The sequence below is a fragment of the Mytilus californianus genome, unplaced genomic scaffold (assembly GCF_021869535.1).
Source record: "Mytilus californianus isolate M0D057914Y unplaced genomic scaffold, xbMytCali1.0.p SCAF_15, whole genome shotgun sequence".
NCBI classification, from domain to species: Eukaryota; Metazoa; Mollusca; class Bivalvia; order Mytilida; family Mytilidae; genus Mytilus; species Mytilus californianus.
In genome coordinates, this window is record NW_026262637.1 from 20503437 (window position 1) to 20524045 (window position 20609).

The 20609-nt window shown below is 31.8% G+C and overlaps 1 protein-coding gene across 1 annotated transcript; it reads right to left on the reverse strand.

The window, feature by feature from the left end:
- Positions 1 to 470: 470 nt before the first annotated feature.
- On the reverse strand, positions 471 to 18580 carry LOC127725637 (uncharacterized). Its single transcript, XM_052232721.1, has 4 exons — positions 17868 to 18580; positions 16146 to 16544; positions 15187 to 15300; positions 471 to 10349 (listed from the first exon to the last, which is right to left on the reverse strand). The coding sequence occupies exons 1-4, from the start codon at positions 18553 to 18555 to the stop codon at positions 9268 to 9270; spliced, it is 2283 nt and encodes a 760-aa protein (XP_052088681.1). The 5' UTR covers positions 18556 to 18580; the 3' UTR covers positions 471 to 9267.
- Positions 18581 to 20609: the final 2029 nt, after the last annotated feature.

The window sequence follows — 20609 nt, forward strand, 5'->3', positions numbered from 1 at the left end:
ATGCTTCAAGTTAATGTGATTTGAATATGAACACTGTTTTGCAAAAGACCAACACACTGAGCCAGATTTTTACCATGCTAGTTCACAAGGCAACAGTTTGCAGGAAGAGATACATGTATCACTCTACCTGGACACATTATCACCAGTTAATGCCATGTGCTAGGCTGAGAAGCAGCAAATACCAATTTTCAAGTCATTTATTTTACCTGGAAGGGGATACACCACAAACTTAAGCCCTCAAAGCAAGCATGCAATCATGAGACTAACGATGCAGTTCAGACTGGGTGTATGAAAGTATTTAGTGCATGCAATGATCTCAAACTACATACCCTAAAGTCTATAGCTATCAACAATTTAAATGATCCAAGCAAAAGATGACAATGACCTAAGATATGTGGGCTCAACAAACAAATATGAATCAGTTATGTAAGTGTCAAGTGCATTATAAGGAAGGAATAAAGAAAATCATGTGATTGAAGGCATAGCTTTATTGATAACAATTTTGACAATGTAGGATTTCTTGGATAGAAAAATATGAAAATAACAACACAGTGTACAAAGTAACCACTAATAATGTAAATCATTCTCAGAAATGCATAATTTGCCTCAAAAATGTATGTCTATCAATATTTTAATCATTGAAGGAGAATAATAAAAAGAATCCTGGAATGCAAAAGGGAAAAGATATAAAAAGCCATTAAAAAAATCGTTTAATCTAGTTAGGTTTTCTTAAACCCTAAACTTCTGTATTACAACAAACACAAACATGTATGTTTAAACAAGTTAACATCTACAGTTTTTGTGGGGTTCATGTTGCTCAGTCTTTAGTTATGTGTATTGTTGATGTCTTTTTTTTTCAATTTTGCAATGTTGTTGTCTTGTCTTTCTTAAACTTGTGATTTTAGATTACACATTTGGTATCCTCTTGAAATTTTGTATATAATTAGTATTAAAAGTATCATGTATTTCTCTGTAATTCAAATTGTGTTAAAGACCTAGAGTAGATTTAGCAAGAAATCAGACTTCCCAAACTAGCTATATCTACTTCACATTGTGCGATTGATTGTTGGTGTTTAACACCACTTTCAGCACTCCTAATTATAACGTTGCAGCCATTTTGTATTGGTGGAGGAAGCCAGAATACCTGGAGATAACCACTGACCTTCAGGAGGAATAAATGTACTTGCAACTGCACGAACAGGATTCAAACTCAAGACAGTGTTGACAGGCTGGTGAAAACTGTAGATGAACTACTTAGACCACTTGGCCACAGAGGTTCTCAAGTTGTGAAGTTAAGTTTTCAGAATAGATGTGAAAGTATGGATATCCATTTCTCTCTGATTTACAAGGTCAAGACTTATTGACATGCATCAATTGCAAAGTACATGTACCCTCCTCCTCAAAATTGTTCTAAACAAAAAATAATAAAAGAAGTACAAAGTGAAAGGGAATATGTGCTTAATATTCTATTTGATATAGTTTTACTCATTGCTCAACTAATTTCTGAATGCTTACTGTGTCAAATGAGTATATCCAAAGTTTCCTGAACTGTGGCAGTTATATTATTTACCAATATCAAACAAATTAACAATGGTTTGGGAACAGGATATGTAACTGTATATGACTATCAGTATAGTTATACAAATGCTTCACAAACTAACAGGAAAAACAACTGTTTAGGCACTGTTTTTTTAAATCTTCCTTCAAACTTTTTCAATTTATCCAATAAGTATGCTAGTATGATCTAAATATACAATATTCAAAGGCAGTATAAATCAAATAAAACATATACTGAACCTAATCAACAGCTAACATTTCCTTTTAATATCTAGAGAAAAAATGACAAAGGTGTGGCACTTCTAAAAAAAAGACTTCCTTTTTAGCAAGCTCTTCAGTGATGAGGTATAATTGTTATAAGCAAAGAAATATAAAAAAGCTACATGTTAACAAGTCTTCTTTTTTTGAGAAGAATTATCTAAAGAACATAATGGCATTTTTCAACTGCAAAATTCCCAAATGAAATTATTGATTTGATGTTTATTGAATCAAAATGATAACCTTGTGGTTGTATTAGACTGGTTTTATCACCATTTCATAGGGACAATGGATTTTTTTATCAGTGCATCACATTTCTCATAATTTTCATTATACCATTAAATTATAATAAGATTGATTGATTGATGTTTGTTAAGGGGGAAATAGTTACAATTAGAAAATTTATGATCAATCTCGCAAAAAAATGATCCACTTTGAGGCAATCTGTGTTATACCTAACTGTCACACCATTGCCTAATTGTTGAGATTGTGTTGTAGCTAAAATTGTCTTTAGTTTTCCAGTTACATACAGCAATAACATATATGGAGCTGTTATAATTTATCTTAAAATTGTGGCAAATGAAAATTTCAGCCTAATAATAACACATTTACAATCAGTCATTTGAACATTACTACAATATGGAATATTACAAAAGTACTTTATTAATTAATTATCTATATAATCTGAGTGAATTACATGGGAAAACAGCAATATTGTTTTTATATATAAACACCGTTGTTTTTTGGGACATAAATACTTAAATGCTTTACAGCCGTTTTGTTTCTAGAAATAGAGAGAAGATAGTTTGTCACAAAATGACTTGTCTCGAAACTAACGTGTTAAAATATTTTAACATTCTGTAAAAGCTGTTACTACACTTGAATTTTTAAATATCTACGCATAAATTACTACAAAATGTAGTAACCTTTTCTAATTTCAATATCAGATTATGACAACATAAAATCATACACCAATCTTGATTTGTCAGTAGTTTAAAAGAAAAATCGTTTTTTTTTATTTTTTTGTGTAGCAACAGAAAATGTCTGACATCACAGACCAAAAGTGATTGTCGTAAGGTCAACCGGGTTCAAAATTTATTTCAATCGTTTTAAGTCCCACGAAATACAGATTTGTGTAGACTTTATATTCATACTAAACATTATAATATCAATTTGACCATACCATTAATATATTTTTGACAATTTAAGAATTTTAAGAATTTTGCTTGAAAACTGGACTAGTAAGGAGTACATGTACTTTACAATTGCAGTAATTAAAAAAAAAAATTAATTAGTGGTGAGAAATAAAAATCACAAACCAAATAACAAAATATAATATAGCTACTCCAATTAATTCTATAAGAGTTAATCACCAATATAATAATTTGTGCCTAACTTCTGTATATTAGGAAGTGCAGGTTCATATTTTTCAAACATCAAAAAATAAAAAATATTATGTGTATACAAATAATAACATTTCCAGTATATCAACTGTTTATGGTTTCACCGGTATCATGTCTTGCACCATTTATGTTATATTTTCCTGATTTCAAGTTTTTATCGAGGATTGCTTTATATCCTTTATTAATTGGAATTACTTCCTATGAAATATCTTGAGAAGAAAATATTGCTAATGTGTCCTTTTTCTTTAAGTTTAGGACAATTCCATGCAATATGGAACAATCAGTAGTTTGTGAGAGCCCAGCATTGTATGCATGAAACTCTATATATCATAATTGAGTTTACTGTAAATTTTTGAAGAAAATTTAGGTCTCATATTTTAAAGATTCTGGAAATTTAAATATAATATTCTAAAGATTCAGGAAACTCATCTATAACATTCTTTAGATTCAGAAAAATTGATTCTAAAAATTTATAAATTTCAAACAGCACCTATATCAACTGACAGTGTGGAGTATCTTCATATTTGGTGATATTGATCCTATTGTCAATTCGTAATGAGAGTTATCCTCGTCAAATCTTTTTACAATCAGGAAAATATAACAGTAAAATGGAATATTAAAACCGAACGAATTCTATAACAAATGCATAATACATTCCAATCAAAGGGTCTTGTTCTGCCCTATAAATAGAGTCAAGTCTGTTTCTCTTGTCAGATAAATCTGTGCATTTCTTCCACATTCTATTAAATAACCAGACCTATAAGATGAACAGAATACAAACATACGACCTATATATGGTCTTTACAAGATTAATAGGCTTCTAACAAGAAAAGTTAATGCTGTCAACTAAAATATATACTGTAAAATCAGAAATTAATGCATTAATTTATTAGTAAGAATCCTGGGCCTCTGAAGAATTGTGAAATCTACTTCACGCAATTGCAAAAAATTCATGCAGGGAAATCACTACTGAAATTATTAATGTGAGTTTATATTATTGCGAACTTGATACTTTCGCATTTTTCTTATTAATAAAAACATTGCAATAATTTCTAAATTTACAGTATACCTTTGATATTAAAATACATACTCTGCCTAAAAGTTTGCAACATCAAATTAATAAATTTATACTTAACAACTATTCTGTATCTTATCAACAAGGGTAAAATAAATACACTCCAGTCGAAGGTAAACAACTTATATAAGCCATTGTCAAGTAAAAAATGCATTATATATATATATTACTGTTTACAATACTCTATCATATAGTAAATTCTTTAATTTCACTTTACTACATTGATTATCAATCTATCATAAAATTCAATCTCTAATCACCAATCCATCAAATGAAAATGAGAATTAAAAATTGATTACAAATTTGCTTAAATGTTTAAGCACAACAAAGTAAATGTACATATGTTTATAAACATGAAGGAATGCTTGGTAACCATATACCACACATAAAAAAGTGAATGACATTAGAACATTAATGATAAAGGACCATCTCTAAAAATTCTTGTACAACATCAAAACAAAATAAACCAGTTTATTTGAAATAAAATTAAAATGCAAAACAATACCTCAACTTCAACAAACTGCATATTGTTTCATTGTTATTTTACACCATGCCCTACTATATATGTTAAAAATTCATTAAAATGCAGAAGGTACACTTCTTGTACAGCATATCAAAACAATTCCAGACTTATAAAAATCTTGGTGATTTTGAAAAGATATCTCCATACATATTCAAGCTAAGACTCCAACAATAAAACTTGATCTGTACTTTATTAGTTATTTTCTAATAGAGAGATTTTTTTTTTCAAAGCAAATAATAGTGAATAATACCCACGGTAAAGGTAAGTAATAAAGCTCTTTGTGACTATTTTTTTCATGACTAGTGAACTATGGTAATTCTCTAGGATACATGTAGGTTTGACAGGTTTTATGCTGACAGAATATAAGATTATTCAATCCTTATTGATTCTCCTATCATAATTGAAATATATCCTAGTATTTAACAGGATTTCTTTACAATACAATTTGCATATATAGTAAACTTACTGTCTAACACCTCCATGACCTCATCACAAGTTATCACTTCTCAAAAACTAGCAAAAAATTAATTCATCTATATGAATCTTTCCTTGATTTATAAATTGCCTTATATGGAAATGAAAAAAAGAATGAAAACCAAATTTCTATGCAATAAGAAAGTGCTGATTAATCACTTTTTTAGTTAAACACTGAGTATTTAATCCTCCTGAACAATGTTAAAAGAATCACATATGCAAATAACATACACTAGACCAAAATATTTTAAATATTCAAACATGAAAAATTTACAAATTTTGAATCTTTTATCTGTAAATCTATTCCAATATTGCAAAGTTCATTAACTACCTATTTTTAACATTTTCAGGTTTTTTATAATGTTGAATTAAGCATTACATTATTGTGAGGTGATGAAATTATATCAAAATTATATCAATGCTGAGATGTCAGTATTATAAATTCATAATCACACCTTCAAAAGATTTTTCAAGGGATTAAAAATTGCGTATTTCAAATTTCCATCTGAAATATTCAATGGTTCATAGCACATCATGTACCAATAGATCCATGGCCTAGGACTTTTCAAGTCAACAAAATTAAACATTTCAGTGCATTGTTTCAATTTAATATCTATATGACCATATATAATACATCTTTGAACAAATATAATTTTCAATAGAAGGAATAGGCTTTTACAAATATTTTTTTACATATTATTTTTATGATCATATACAAAATGAAATTTTGTATATCATCTATTTTTAGAACTGTATTTTAGTGCCCTTACCCAGCTTACATATGTTTGGGGTCAATATCTATCAACTGTATATAATTACTACATAAAAAAGAAGTCTCAATTTAAAATAAAATCTGTTGCTCTTTGCACAATAAATCTTTACGACTAAAAAATGATCGCAAGTTATACAGAAACACTCATCAAAAGTTAATGAATCTTTATTTACACCGACATGTTCATTAAAAGATGCTGAAACTTGATCAATAAGTCAGATGGATGGCCATTCTTTATAATAAACTGCTATCACAGAGATATGTCTCGCCTTTTTGTAATTTTGATAATGCAAATGTTGAAATTAAAATAGCAATACTTTAACATGTAAGTTATGCAAATATTCAAAGTCGATGAACCATGACTGAGGTACATGGCTAAACAATCTCCATGGAATGAGATGTGCCAATGCTAATACAACTGCATACCAAATACCATTGACTTATTATAAGTAGTTCCCTTTAAACAAACCTAAACACAAACATTAACTTGTAAACTATGTAAAAGTTTCAAAGTCAACGAACCATGACCAGGGGTGGGGCTATATAACCTCCATGGAAACGATACTTGCAAATGCCAATAAATTTGCATACCAAATATCATTGACTTAACATTAGCAGTTCATCTTAAACTGATCTAATCACAAACTAATACATGTAAACTAAGCAAAAGTTTCAAAGTAAATAGACCATGACTGAGGGGGCGGGGCCAAATATTCTCCATGGAAATGAGATGTGCTAATGCTTATACAACTGACCACCAATTAACATTGGCCTATCACTAATGGTTCCCCTTGAACTGACCTAATCACAAACAAATACATGTTAACTCAGCAAGATTTTCAGTCTTTAGACCATGACTAAGGGCGCTGAGCCAAATAATCTCCATGGAAATGAGATATGCCAATGCTTATACAACTGCATACCAAATATCATTGACATACCACTAGTGGTTCCCCATAAATTGACCTAATCACAAACTAATACATGTAAACTATGAAAAGTTTCAAAGTCAATAGACCTTGACAGAGGGGGTGGGGCCAAATAATCTCCATGGTAATGAGATGTGCCAATGCTAATACAACTGCATACCAAATATCATTGACCCACCACTAGTGGTTCACCATAAACTAGACCTAATCACAAACTAATACATTGTTGACGCCGCCGGAAACATCATACATATGTCTCGCTTATTGACTCCATCAAGGCGAGACAAAAATCTGGCATTTTCAAATTATAATTAATTTAAATATTTTTATCATGCAGACTTAAATAAATATTTTCAAATGTTAACATAGATTGAAGATACCATCCAATTCTTACTGAATAGTTTTATGAATATATCTGTGATCAATTTATTAAACTAAGAAGTGAACCTTGTTGATTGAACAATTGTACTTTGAGAACATCATTAGGAAAATAAACCTTTTTTTGTGCAGAGCATTTTTTCATGCACTCTTACATTATGAATCAAGTAAATAAAAAGATAGAATACAGGAAGATGAAAAGTACAAAACATGTAATTATGACAAAGCAAAAGAAAAAATTACAAAATATAAATATATATATGCTAGTAAATTGTAATAAATATCAAGAATAACAATGTTACAGAATTCTAAGGATAGCCTGCATACATTAAATAAATGTCGATTTTTAAGTTCTTAATGAATAAGAATGACTTTCCTTTGAAAAGCTAATCTTCTAATGCAAAGGTTACAATATCATCCATTAATTTGAACTCTCACATTATTTATCATATACAATATATGTATCTGAATAATTTGAAATTGCATAAAAATGCAGATATATCTATAAACGCTATTTCATATACAAATTCACTTTTTTCTTCAAAACATTAAGTCATTATCCTATTGTATTTTTTGTGTAACATTTTTTTTATTGGTTACTATATTTATTTACTGTCAAATCAATAGCTGACATGTTGTAACTAAAGACGAAATATTGACTTGTCTAAAAATCCTATTTAAGATTTTTTATATATCTCGTACCTAGTGCCCCTTTAATGCGACAAAATCTTTTATAAAATTTCACAGAATTTAATAAATTAGTATTTCATACATTTTTCAAGGTTTAATGCTATTAAATTTTGTCATGCCTCAGAATAGAAATATTCTCAGTGTCACCAGTAAACTGCACTGCAGTTGTGACGGTAAAATTCCTAATTGATGGTGGCAACTCTTCAACTAAAGTACTGTTACTTAATTTCAAAGAGATTTAAATTTTTCTACTTTTAAAAATTTGAAAAAAATATATTCTATTAAAAAAAGATTTTTGCCTCACTATTAACTCTAAATTTTGGCTACGGTCACTTCATTTGCAGTAAAAAAATAAATGGTACCAAACATTGAACATCACATCAACTCTTCAAAATTCCTAATTCATGGTTAGGCTTAAAAAAAAAGCAGACAACTTTAGGACAGTTTGAGGTAAATGACATCATAAAAGATGAATATCAAGCACAAATACACAAAATTGCTATTAAAAATGCATATGCTTAACAATGGACAATATTTAAAAATGTTTTACTTAAATACAAAAATATCAAAAGGAAATGGACTATACAACAATAACCATAACAAAAAATAAGCATCAAAAATAGAATCTGGAAACAAAAGCAAGAAAACAAAAGTTTAATATACAAATATGTATATCTTTCTTACTCCTTAAAATAAACCCTTCATTTAAATTATAATTGCACTCTCTGTCATTAAAAACAAATGGTAAACACTTAAACTACATGTAACTACAACATTACTTTAAAATAATTTCATGTTATCATCACTTCGTTATCACAATCAAAGTAAATCACCTTTAAATTCTTACAACAGAATATTTGTTCACATTTTAAACTTCACAAAAAATTCATTCACTGATAAATCTTTCTCTTCTGCTTCTGTCAAGCTGAATGCAAACCATACATTTTGTCTGTAACTGTCTTTTTTCCTGCCTCCCACCTTCACATACCGCACAATGGAAAACAAATTAGCCCTTCTGTGTACAACACAGAAAAAAATATTGACCACACCTCTTAAAAACACAGAACATTGCCATCATTTCCCAAATGAAATGATCTCATCCCATGAATCCTTTCTCTGCTAAAACTTGTTACTGTCTGGAACTCCTAAAAATGAAATACCAGCAACACTGCAACAATAGACTTCCAACAAATGATATTGGAAACTTTTCATTTTGGTTTTGGATCCATTTTCATTTTCATCAGTCCTGGGCGAACTGGAAAATATGCAGGATTATCCTCCCTTTTGTACATACTTTTGTTGGGAATGAAGTGTTGAAAAGTTGGAGCTTTTGTTAACATAGACTGCGTATGTACTGAAACTGGTTCAGTTGTCATTAATGGCATTGGTTGGGTATTTCCCATTAATGGATGATGAGAAATCATCAGGGGTACAGGCTGAGCGTTTATAGACTTGGATGGTAGAAGGTGTCTTGGCAGTAGCTGAGATGGTTGTGAGACCATCACAGGTAGTAACTGAGTATTAATTGTTACAGGCTTTGGTACAGGCTGCGATTGAGTTGCCTTGGATGCATGAATGGGTTCCAGTCCCTCAGTGGAGGCAAATTTTTTCTTTGCAGGATCATCATCACCATCTATCTTGGTCCCTGCAACCAGGTCCGACAGACTCCTTTTTTTCATAGGTTTAAATTTGTCTAGTAACTTTGAATAGTAGTCTGATTTCTCTGCACCTGTATTTGGAAAGTTATTTTTGAGGTTATTCCTCTCTCCCAGTAAAGCTGACACTACAGCAATATCCATATCATTGCTGGAATAAAATAATCTAGACTGGACTGGTTCTGATATCATAGGGGATCCATCTCTGTTGTGAACCAGTACTTGTACACTTTCTGGTACCCCTGTCATTAAAACAGTATCTTGGGAAGGCACCGTCATTTTCAAATTTTCCATAGATGCACAATGTGTTCCCACAGATGTATCAAAGTCAAACTGTCTGACCGAAACACTAAATTCCTTGTCTGATTTTTCAATGCTGTCTGCTTTTGTCAAGCTTATTGTAGGTTTAATAAGAGGTGAAGGTGATACTCCTCGTTTTGGTTGGATTGGACTCGATGATCCTAGGAGCTGATTGCCATTTGGCAAACGATTGTCATTCCTGGATGGTGAATCAATGCTTCTGTTGAAATCATCCATGCTATTTTGTCGTGATCTTGGGTCATCAAAACTTCCTTGGCGGGAATCCATACTAGTCTGACGTGACTGATCTACTGGACTACACATTACAACTAAACCTGCAAATAAATGTAACCAACCAATGTTATTAACTGTTATCTTACAAAAACCAAAAATCACAACACAATATTTTGTACAATTTAAGAGTAAATGTAAATGGCCTGAGAACACAGTTATTTCGTAGTGCATTTCTTTTAGACAATAAATGAAAATAAAAAAAATTCCACCTGCACTTTCTCAATATGTTTTTACAGTATGGTGTACTACTTTTGGGACAAATTATATCAAAATCATAGAAACTTCATTAGCACTAACTCAAAATATGGACAATTTTATGTTAAGGGGGTCTTGAATTCTTTTGACAGCTTCAGACATACTAATTTTTAACCTTTTTCAGCTGGACCAAATCACTACTTTACTTTAAAATTCAAGACCCATTTTTTTACAGTGTAATTTCATCCCCCTACTTGCTATTTGAGGCATAAAAAGAAATAAATTTCGAAGGGGTATGAAAAAAATTGTAACTATATACTGTCCACAGTAAGGACTGTATTTAAGGAATGACTGTAATATTTTTTCTGTCTATGAAGAAATAACATCAAAAATGTGATGCAAACTGAATAACCTGCGTAGCGGCTTATTTAAAGTGTGCACCACATTTTTATGTTATTTCAAATAGACAGAAAAAATATAACAGTCATTTCTTATAATTTAATCCTAAATTCCATTTCAAACCGGAGTAAACCATGAAAAAACGGTGATGACGTCACGGTCACATGACAAAATTGTCTATGAGCTGATAAACAAAACAACGTCAGCCAATCAGAAGACGCGTTACATCCAAAATTAAATTATTTGTAGACAACGAAAATCAAAGAACCAAAACTAAGTTCCCGGCCATAATAATATATATATATATGTGGGAGAAACTTAGAGGTTGACATACAGTATATACCAACTCTTATTGACCTATGTCTGAAAAATGTTGTGGTGGCTACTTAATATATTAGTTTGCAGTTGAACTGATACATAAAGGCAAATGATGATTCAAATTCCAAACTGTGAACTTGCTGACAGCAATATATCCATTTGTTAACTAACTTTGCAATTCCTATAAAATTAAGAATGGAAATGGGGAATGTGTCAAAAAGACAACAACCCGACCAAAGAGCAGCCCAAGGCCACCAATGGGTTCTTCAACACAGCGAGAAAATGCCTATCATTTTTATATCTCCTTTCCTTTATCTACTAAAGGAAAAAGTTTTGTTTTTTTTACTACTACCTGATAATTACCATATGGATCACTGTTTACTTGAGTACAAAGTATTCTGAATGTGTTGATTTTTAAATGGCTAACTTATTGCTAAGATGCAAGACCCTCGTATATATCCTTGTGTGTTTTTCCAGCACTTTAGAAATTTCTGTTTAGTTACACAATTTTGTGATGTAGTGTGGCTAGCAATGTTTAATTTGACCTGGTTGGCTTAGCTTAGTATGTATGATAGCTTGTTGTTTGACTAACCAGGAATCTCCCCCAGTACATTTAAGCATCATCGAAATGTGGTGCTATATTATCTTAAAAAAAAACATTTCCTGGTTTACCAATATTTCATTGAAAATTTGTGGGAGAACACTGCTGACTTTATCTTCCTGCTATTTAGTTTTATCTGATATATTTATTTATCAGCAATTTGTACATTTTCCCTTTGATCTTACTGCCTAATATTTTAAAGATTATGGACAGGACTTGATACTTGAAAATATTAGGCAATGACGTCATGTATCAGTGCAGCAACATCACATGCTCATACGCGTCAATTTTTCAATAAAATGCACGAGTCTTCATTCATACAACGAACAACTATCACAACATTTTGCACATGTAAAAATAGTGTTACTAACTATTTCATATTTCAACCAAAAAAACATTACAGTTCGGACAAATTGCCGATAAAAAGAATAATGGCATTTTCATTTTTGATACTGACTTTATCAGCTCGAATATTAGTTTGCCCTAACGGGCTCGCTTGATATTCTTGCTGACAAAGTCAGTATCAAAATTGAAAACGCCATTATTCTATATACAGTAGGGGTAGAGACTTATTATTATGGGTGTCTTAATCCGTCTAGATGTCAGACTGGTCCGACAGTTGTCTCAGTGTAATTAACACCTGCTGTGATAATAACCTGTACAATATCGGAGTGGAAGGTCATAAATCAATCTGTACCAGCTTGATTAGAATTAAATTTTACCTGTACAGATATTTTAGTATTTATGGAGGATAGATAATAAATGTAAAAAATATTGTACTGTAAAAATGTGTTGCCAATTATAATAATTGTGTTTGTGCCAATAAACTATTTGTATTTGTAAACCGTAAATATTTCATTTTATTCAAAATTATAACAACCAGGACTGTTTTCAATCGAAGTTTTAATCAAAATGTTGAGACATCAATCCCATAAATTATACGAGTTTTCGTTGATGGTTACAATATTTCCCCCTTTTAACGTCCTGTTCCTTTATGTTATTAATAGAAACACAATTCTAAGTATAAGGCCAACATATCGTATTTATAAAGTATATAAACAAATTGAATATAGGCATTGTGAATATCCTGTTATTTTCCTTTCGATACCACGTTCCCCGTCGGAGCCTCTACGTCTATTCATACCTGTCAATCATTTCTCGCAAGTAAAACAATTTGGTCAGCCAGATCATCCGTGCTTTCTATTTTGACATATATTTCCTGTTAATCTCTTTGAAACAATTGGTTTTTTTTTACAATATTTATAACGCCGTGATCATCTTTCGATTCCTAGTTTTTATATAAAAAAAACTTTTCATATGCACGTCAATATTCTATGACCCAGCATTATTTTAAATTTTGTTTGTTAATAAATTTACATATAATGGAAATAACAGATTTGTTGACACTCGTTGTATTATAACAAAGATATTGCCTTTCTATTTCCATGTTTGAAATTTTAATGAAAATCGTGTTTTTTATAAACATATTTTACGAATCGTGTCAATCAATACACAAAGATCAAAGTTTTACACTATTCATGATCAGCCGTCTTTACTTTTGCGTCGTATTTCTAGCCATTCTAAAGCTTGTGCAGTCAGTAAGATTTTGTAAATCGATGTCGGCAGTTTAAATTGTATAATTCCCGAACTTTAAAGGAGGTGTCCCAATAAATTATTTAAATAGGAATCTGGGTGTTGACTGATAAATATAATAAATAAAATAGTTAAAGAAGACTAAAGCTTGTTTTGTTTATATGTACAAGGATTAAATTTTCTATTCTGGTAAATCAATTATTAATGGATCTCGATCAAGAGCCTCAAAACTAACGCACAATACTGCCAATCAATATTATTTCCAAATTAAAATATTGTTTACGAGTTGAATTAAATCATGAATGGATTTTCCCATGATCGGTCAGTAAGGTCACCTGTGTTAAGTGTTACGATATTTCCCGCCATATGAAAATCACGTGCTTTTGACAAAATTAATTCCAGCTATTTTTAGCATTCAACATTGTATTGTGAGTGAAGTCAAGTTCAAAGTTCAACCACATGCTGTTGATCACTGATATGTGTATCATGGAATTGTCTTTTCACGGCAAATATTTTTTTAGATTGGTGTCAAAAATACAACATACAAGTTAACATGCATTGTGCGTAAATTAATATTATGCAATTAAGAGTCAATGCAGTACCATAAAATTATTTAAATGGGAGTAATTACATTTCTTTAGACTACAAATCATAGTAAATATTTAATTAACTGGTCATCAAACGATTGAATGCTTTTAGTTTTAATGTCCATTCATGTCAGTGGCAATTATTTCATGCATATTTAACAAACACAGAAATATCAAAATAAACCTTATTCCCGAGAAGAATCGTGTTATTATTTGCGTACTACTTTAGTTATATATCACCAACTTTCGGACAATATTTGTTTACAGTAAAAAGTAAATTCACAATTATAAAGAATCACCAAACTACTAGTATACAAGTATTGCTCACTGTAATTATTTTTATTTCAGAACTGATCCAACGCAAACTGAAAATTAAATACAAATGTAGTGTTGTCAAACTATAACGTATGCAGCAGCACTTTGCACATCATTCTGCTAATCAATTGGTTTACGTGGAAAAGAAATCAGTAAAACAAAAATAACCTTCCAGAAATAAAAAAGAAATTATTTTAAAAACTGTATGCCAACAAATACGAAAAAGATACATAACAAAAAAAACCAGGGAACATAAAAAATAATATTTTGAGGAATATAAACAGCATTTGAAATATAAAAAGCCATAAATAAAAAAATAGGCTATTTTTTATTAAAACAAAGTTAGTCTCCAGTACTTCACCTGTAAAAATATTTTATGTCAAATTCGATGTAGAACTAATCAATAAAGTGACTGAGAGGTTTAAATCACAGGTAACCTGATTCTGAAATCAGTGAAGCGTAATAATCTAGTAGCACAGATTGAGATGAAAGGACAATTATATTACCGTTCACACCTGGATCTGTTGATTAATGACCATACTACCTACCATAAAAAAGTCGGATTATTCATTTCCGACATGTCCCAGTCCGTTATTTATAGTAATAAGTCTCTACCCGTACTGTATGTATGTCAGTTCAAAACATGTATATAAATCATATAAATTGTGTTGTTATGAAATTGAGTAAAATTTGTTTTCTGACACCAGAAGAAAGGTAATACAAGAGAATACTTTCCAGAGTATGCAAATACAATGATACAATCTGATAATATCAAGAGCACTTTCACTAATCTATAAACGTAACAATCTACCATTATAAACCATATTTGATTTCTAAGTATCTGACTTTCATGTATTATTATATACAAACCTCCTCCATCTAATTCTACACGGAATGTCTTTAACCAGTCTACAAAAGTGCGTATGTCTTTCACCTCTAACCCATGTACTGTTTCCAATACTTTCATTTTTGCCTGCCTCAATCCTAATATGAAAGTAAAAAAACATGAATAAAAGTTTTGTTTTAACTTTCAATACAAATAAGGTGACCAGCATCTGAGAACTTATGCCACTTTCAAAGTCATATACAAAACACATTGTTTAAACGCGAATGCTGGAATTCAACTTCTTTTTCACTCACTCTAAAGGATTGTCATGAAAATCTGAGATGTGGAAAATCTGACAACACTGACAATGTCATTATATGAACCTATATATGTGCCTTTATGTCCCAAGTGCAATCATATAACATGTATAATGAAGACTGTTATATTCATTTATCAAAATGCATCAACTAAACATAATAAACAAATAAATAGTACTTTGATAATGCATTTATATATGATAAAATATATTTTACTCCTATAATCAAGATGGCTATTCTTAATTTTTTCCTCAAGTCATCGTATATCTATATATATACATGTACATGTAGCTAAAGACTAGAATTAATAAGTCAAAATGATTCTAATCATTATAGGAATAATTTGATTTCTTCTTCCTAATACTGAGCATGCTGAGTTTCAAAAACAAACAAAACATTCTTCACAAAAATGACCTAACACAATGCAAGATTTTTAGATTTTTTAGCATAAATAAATGTTTTTTCCTGTGACCTCATCAAAGGTCTGCCTTGATCAAAACTTCTGGAGATTTATTGTTGCAATGAAAAAACTGCATCAAAAATGGCCTAAATTAAAATGTAAATATTTTGGACATCTGTCCCTATAAGCTCCCTTTTTATTTCTTTTATCCCAGAAATAATAGTACTATGACTTCTTTAACAAGTTTTCAAATATTAGAGAGTAATTAAATATTCTATACTTTTACCAGAATTTGAAATCTCCTCCTCATCTTTAACATCGGAACAAACAGATGACACATCTGTCATACATGCATCTTCTGAACCTTTGGATCTTGTCAACGGAGAATTAATTCTTCTGAGGTCAAGTAGAGTAGACCTTTTTAGGGCATCCTTACACATTTTCTCGATGAGTGGGATGTAAGTGCTTTTGATTGCATGATTTGTGTAGTTTTCTGTTAAGCCAGCCATGGAACACATCCTTGTCATAATCTTACTTAGTGTACTATTTCCAAGTGGAGTATTGTCATACCAGACCAAATCTGATGCTACAAAGGAACGCTTCGGTCTCTGCCAAAACATGTCAGTCATTGGATGAAGATGGGAAACATACTTCAGAAAAGATGCAACAGGACACCTATGGTCACCTGAAAAATAATGTGCAGTATATCGTAAACAGTGAAGGAAGCACTTGTTTGACTGGTGAAAACTTTTCTGAACGTTTTTAATTGAAATTGAACGTTTTATACCAAAGATCACGAAAATACGATCATTTGACGAAACTATGACAGACGAACTGCAAATTGTGATCGTTTTAGAAATATTGAAATTAAAAAGCGAACTGTCCAGGGGAAAACAATTTTGTTCAAATGACAAGCTACGACAAACAAACTGCAAATTGTGGTCATTGGCCTTGAGAAATATTGAAATTAAAATGCCAACGGACTGATTTTACAGGGGAAAATTATTATGGTGGTCAATTATGAGGTTTATTAATAATTAACGGATTAGTTTTTTGTATCTTTATCATTGGACAAGGGGTTGTCAACTGAAACCAAAGTTTTTGACCTTAACCTTTGACCTAGGAAGTTGTACATAAATTATGACACACCCTCTGGTGTTGGTTTATATACATGGCAAGTATAAACTTTGAAATCATAACGGTTCTCAAGATATAGAGAGGACACGATCTTTACCATTGGACATGGGGTTGTCAACTAAAACCAAAGTTTTTGACCTTGACCTTTGACATAGGAAGTTGTACATAAATTATGACACACCCTCTGGTGTTGGTTTATATACATGTCAAGTATAAACTTTGAAATATAACGGTTCTCTAGATATAGAGCGGACACAATTTGTTACGGATGGACGGACAGACAGACTGATCACTATAGGGCGGCCGCCATTAGGCGGGGTCCTAATTAGCTGAGGGTCATAAACTTGCCAGAAACATGAAGACAGGAAGAAGGGGCATTTTTTGAGACAATGGCGTCACCCAAAGAAGTAAAAAAAGGGCATGGCGTCTATCCATGCTAAACATGCTTGAGGGAAACACTAGCCTGATATCTATAAGTGACTGAAAAGGTTAATTGTGAAAACTGGGACATGGAGATCCCTGCAAGTGTTCTGTCCATTATCTTTTCTCCTGTTTACATTTTGTGTATAATTATAATTCTTGTTACATATGGCTTTTGCATTTTATTTGAAATGCAATCATTTTATGACAAACAAAAACAGGGCGGAATCATCTCTACGACAAATCTACCTTGTGACGGACCAACTAGATACCCTAATTATAAGAATTTTTCATGCTTTTACCAATTATCATATCATCATCTCCATTGAGAAAGCTTGTGTGGACCATTATATTTGGCATAGAGAATCATGTGACTAAAGTTACACCACAATTGCAGTCATTGCCTTTCATAACATTAACTTAAAGAATATACATGACATTATGTATGTACCTGGTCTTTCATACATTTTCTCTCCGACCTGTGAACCTTGCATGACTGGTTCGTTGTCTGATAACCCTCCAACTAATTCTTTGAAGCTAAATTTAGGGTGATATTTTAGCCATACATATTTTCTTCCATCAGTATCTGTCGAAACTTCGAAATCAATCTTGGACATTACTCGTAAGAAATCTTTCCCCCTGTTGCATATATACAGGTTTATATCAAAGAAAACCTTGTTCTGTAGTGTGTCAGGTTGATCTGTGTTCATGGCTGGACCTAGATATATATGTTTCAGGTCATCTGAATCAATAAGGAGCCGGTGGCACCTCCTTGGTGTCTGTCTAATTGTTATATCAAAAACCGCATTAGCGTGATCAAATGATTTATCTCTGAGAATGTCAATGTTTGATTTCTTTGCAAAGTATCTTTGTAGCCCTGCTCTAATATATTTGAGGGATATAGATTCTGGAACATCATCACGATTCTTAACAGACGTATAGAACTCTTTGAGGTATTCTGCAAGTTGAGTGTTCGGCAGGCTTGTGACATTGTTAAGGCTGTGGCCTTTTGCTGTCACGAATTCTCTCAGGTAGTGAATGGCTGTACGTATGACAACCTCCGGTTCTTCCTCATCGTCACCCACACATTCTTCTTCTGTTTCTTGTTTTTCCAAACTCTTGTTCCGATGCTCCATCATGTTTCTGTTTTTGTGTGACGAAAAAATGAACACCGGAAGTGAATTATTTTGTATGGGTGTTTACAATTTATATTCTGAAATGAATTTTTAAACAATGAAAAATAATTCATCTTTGCACTTGTTTTTTTATTATTATTGAAACTGTATATTATCACAAGAAGTGGATCCTATCTGATCATTTATTTATATAACATGTCAACTTCATTTCGGGTAACACCCCCATTTTATTCCAATGAATTGACCAACTGTGAATCCGGCAATGTAGTCATCGCAGTAATGTGGGTGACGTCATTTCGTTCGATTGACTTGCGTAATGACCTCTTACTCGTCATCGTGGGCGAACGTTACCTCAGCGGGCACTGTTGGCAACGAAGCAAACGTGGTGCTTTCTCCGCGGTCCGCGATTAGCACATAAGATTGGAATTTTTAAAAGTTATTTTACTGCTGAAAACTTAAATAAAAGCAATCATGAATAGGAAATAAAATGGATACATTACATTCATATTATTTTAAAGAAAATTAAAGGAATAAATATTTGTTTGAAAAGGTAGTGCATTTGGATCCCAATTGAAAATTCATGCATTTAACCAGCTATGATCTGACATTTTCAGATCTAACTTAATCAGAAATAATATGGGAAAGACCATTTGATTTTCGGTTGGGAAGGACAGGAGCTATGTTTTGCTGGCCTGATTGGTTTTTTGTTGGTTAAACGGGGGAGGAGAATGTTTTCATGTCTGTCGGAATATTCATTTTCACCTGTTGCTAGTCCGGCTTATGTTGTTTTTGCTAGTCCGAATAATATTGTTTTTGCTAGTCTGCCGGGCTTATGTTGTTTTTGCTAGTATGACTTATATGTTGTTTAAAGTTTTTTATAGTACGGCTTATGTTGCTTTTGCTAGTACGAATTGTGTCTTTTTTGCTAAGACGGCTTTAGTTGCTTTTGCTAGTACGAATTATGTTGTTTTTGCAAATACGGCTTATGATGGTTTTCAACTAGTCTGGCTAATGTTGTTTTTGCTAGTACGACTTTAAGTTGTTTTTGCTAGTACGGCTTATGTTGTTTTTGCTAGTATGACTTGTGTTGTTTTTGTTAGTACGGCTTATTTTGTTTTTGCTAGTATGGCTTATGTTGTTTTTGCTAGTACGATTTTTTTTTGCTTGTATGACTTGTGTAACGTTGTTTTTGCTAGTACGGCTTATGTTGTTTTTGCTAATTTAACTTATGTAGTTGTTTGCTACTAGTTCGACTTATGTGGGTTTGCTAATCTGGGCTATGTTGTTTTTGCTAGTACGGCTTATGTTGTTTTTGCTAGTCTGGCTTGTGTTGTTTTTTCTAGAACGATTTATATATAAATAAGAAGATGTGGTATGAGTGCCATACAATGAGACAACTCTCCATCCAAGTCACAATGTATAAAAAGTTAACAATTATAGATCAAAGTACAGCCTTCAACCGTGACGGAGCCTTGGCTCATACCGAACAGCAAGCTATGAATTAAGGGCCCCAAAATGACTAGTGTAAAACAATTCAAACAGGAAAACCAACGGTCTAATCTATATAAAAAACGAGAAACGAGAAACACTTATGAACCACACCAACAAACGACATGCTTTTTTCGCTAGTACAGCTTATGTTGTTTTGGCTAGTCCGTCTTATGTTGGTTTTCTTTTGCTTTTGCGCATGCGAAATTATTTGTTTCCTGCATTGTGTTGTGCATACTTTTTATTTTCATCCTGTCTTGGTCAAGTTTTTTTTTCTATTTCTTACCAGGCCAGAATATTCATTTTCAAAATCCTCCTCCCCTATATATAGCTACTTATAGATATCTAAGGTCGCCCCCTAACAGATGACCCCGCACAAGACAGGATGAAAATTAAAATCCTGCCCACAAAAATGTAAGCCTGCTATTAGTGTGTGTACCTTGAAAACATGAAAATGAAAAAGTCTGAATAAAGGTGAACATTAAATTAACGTACGCAACCTGGAATACCCCTACCCCCCTCCCCGCAAATAAATATGCATGAACTATTTGCAACTTGTTATTAAGCAG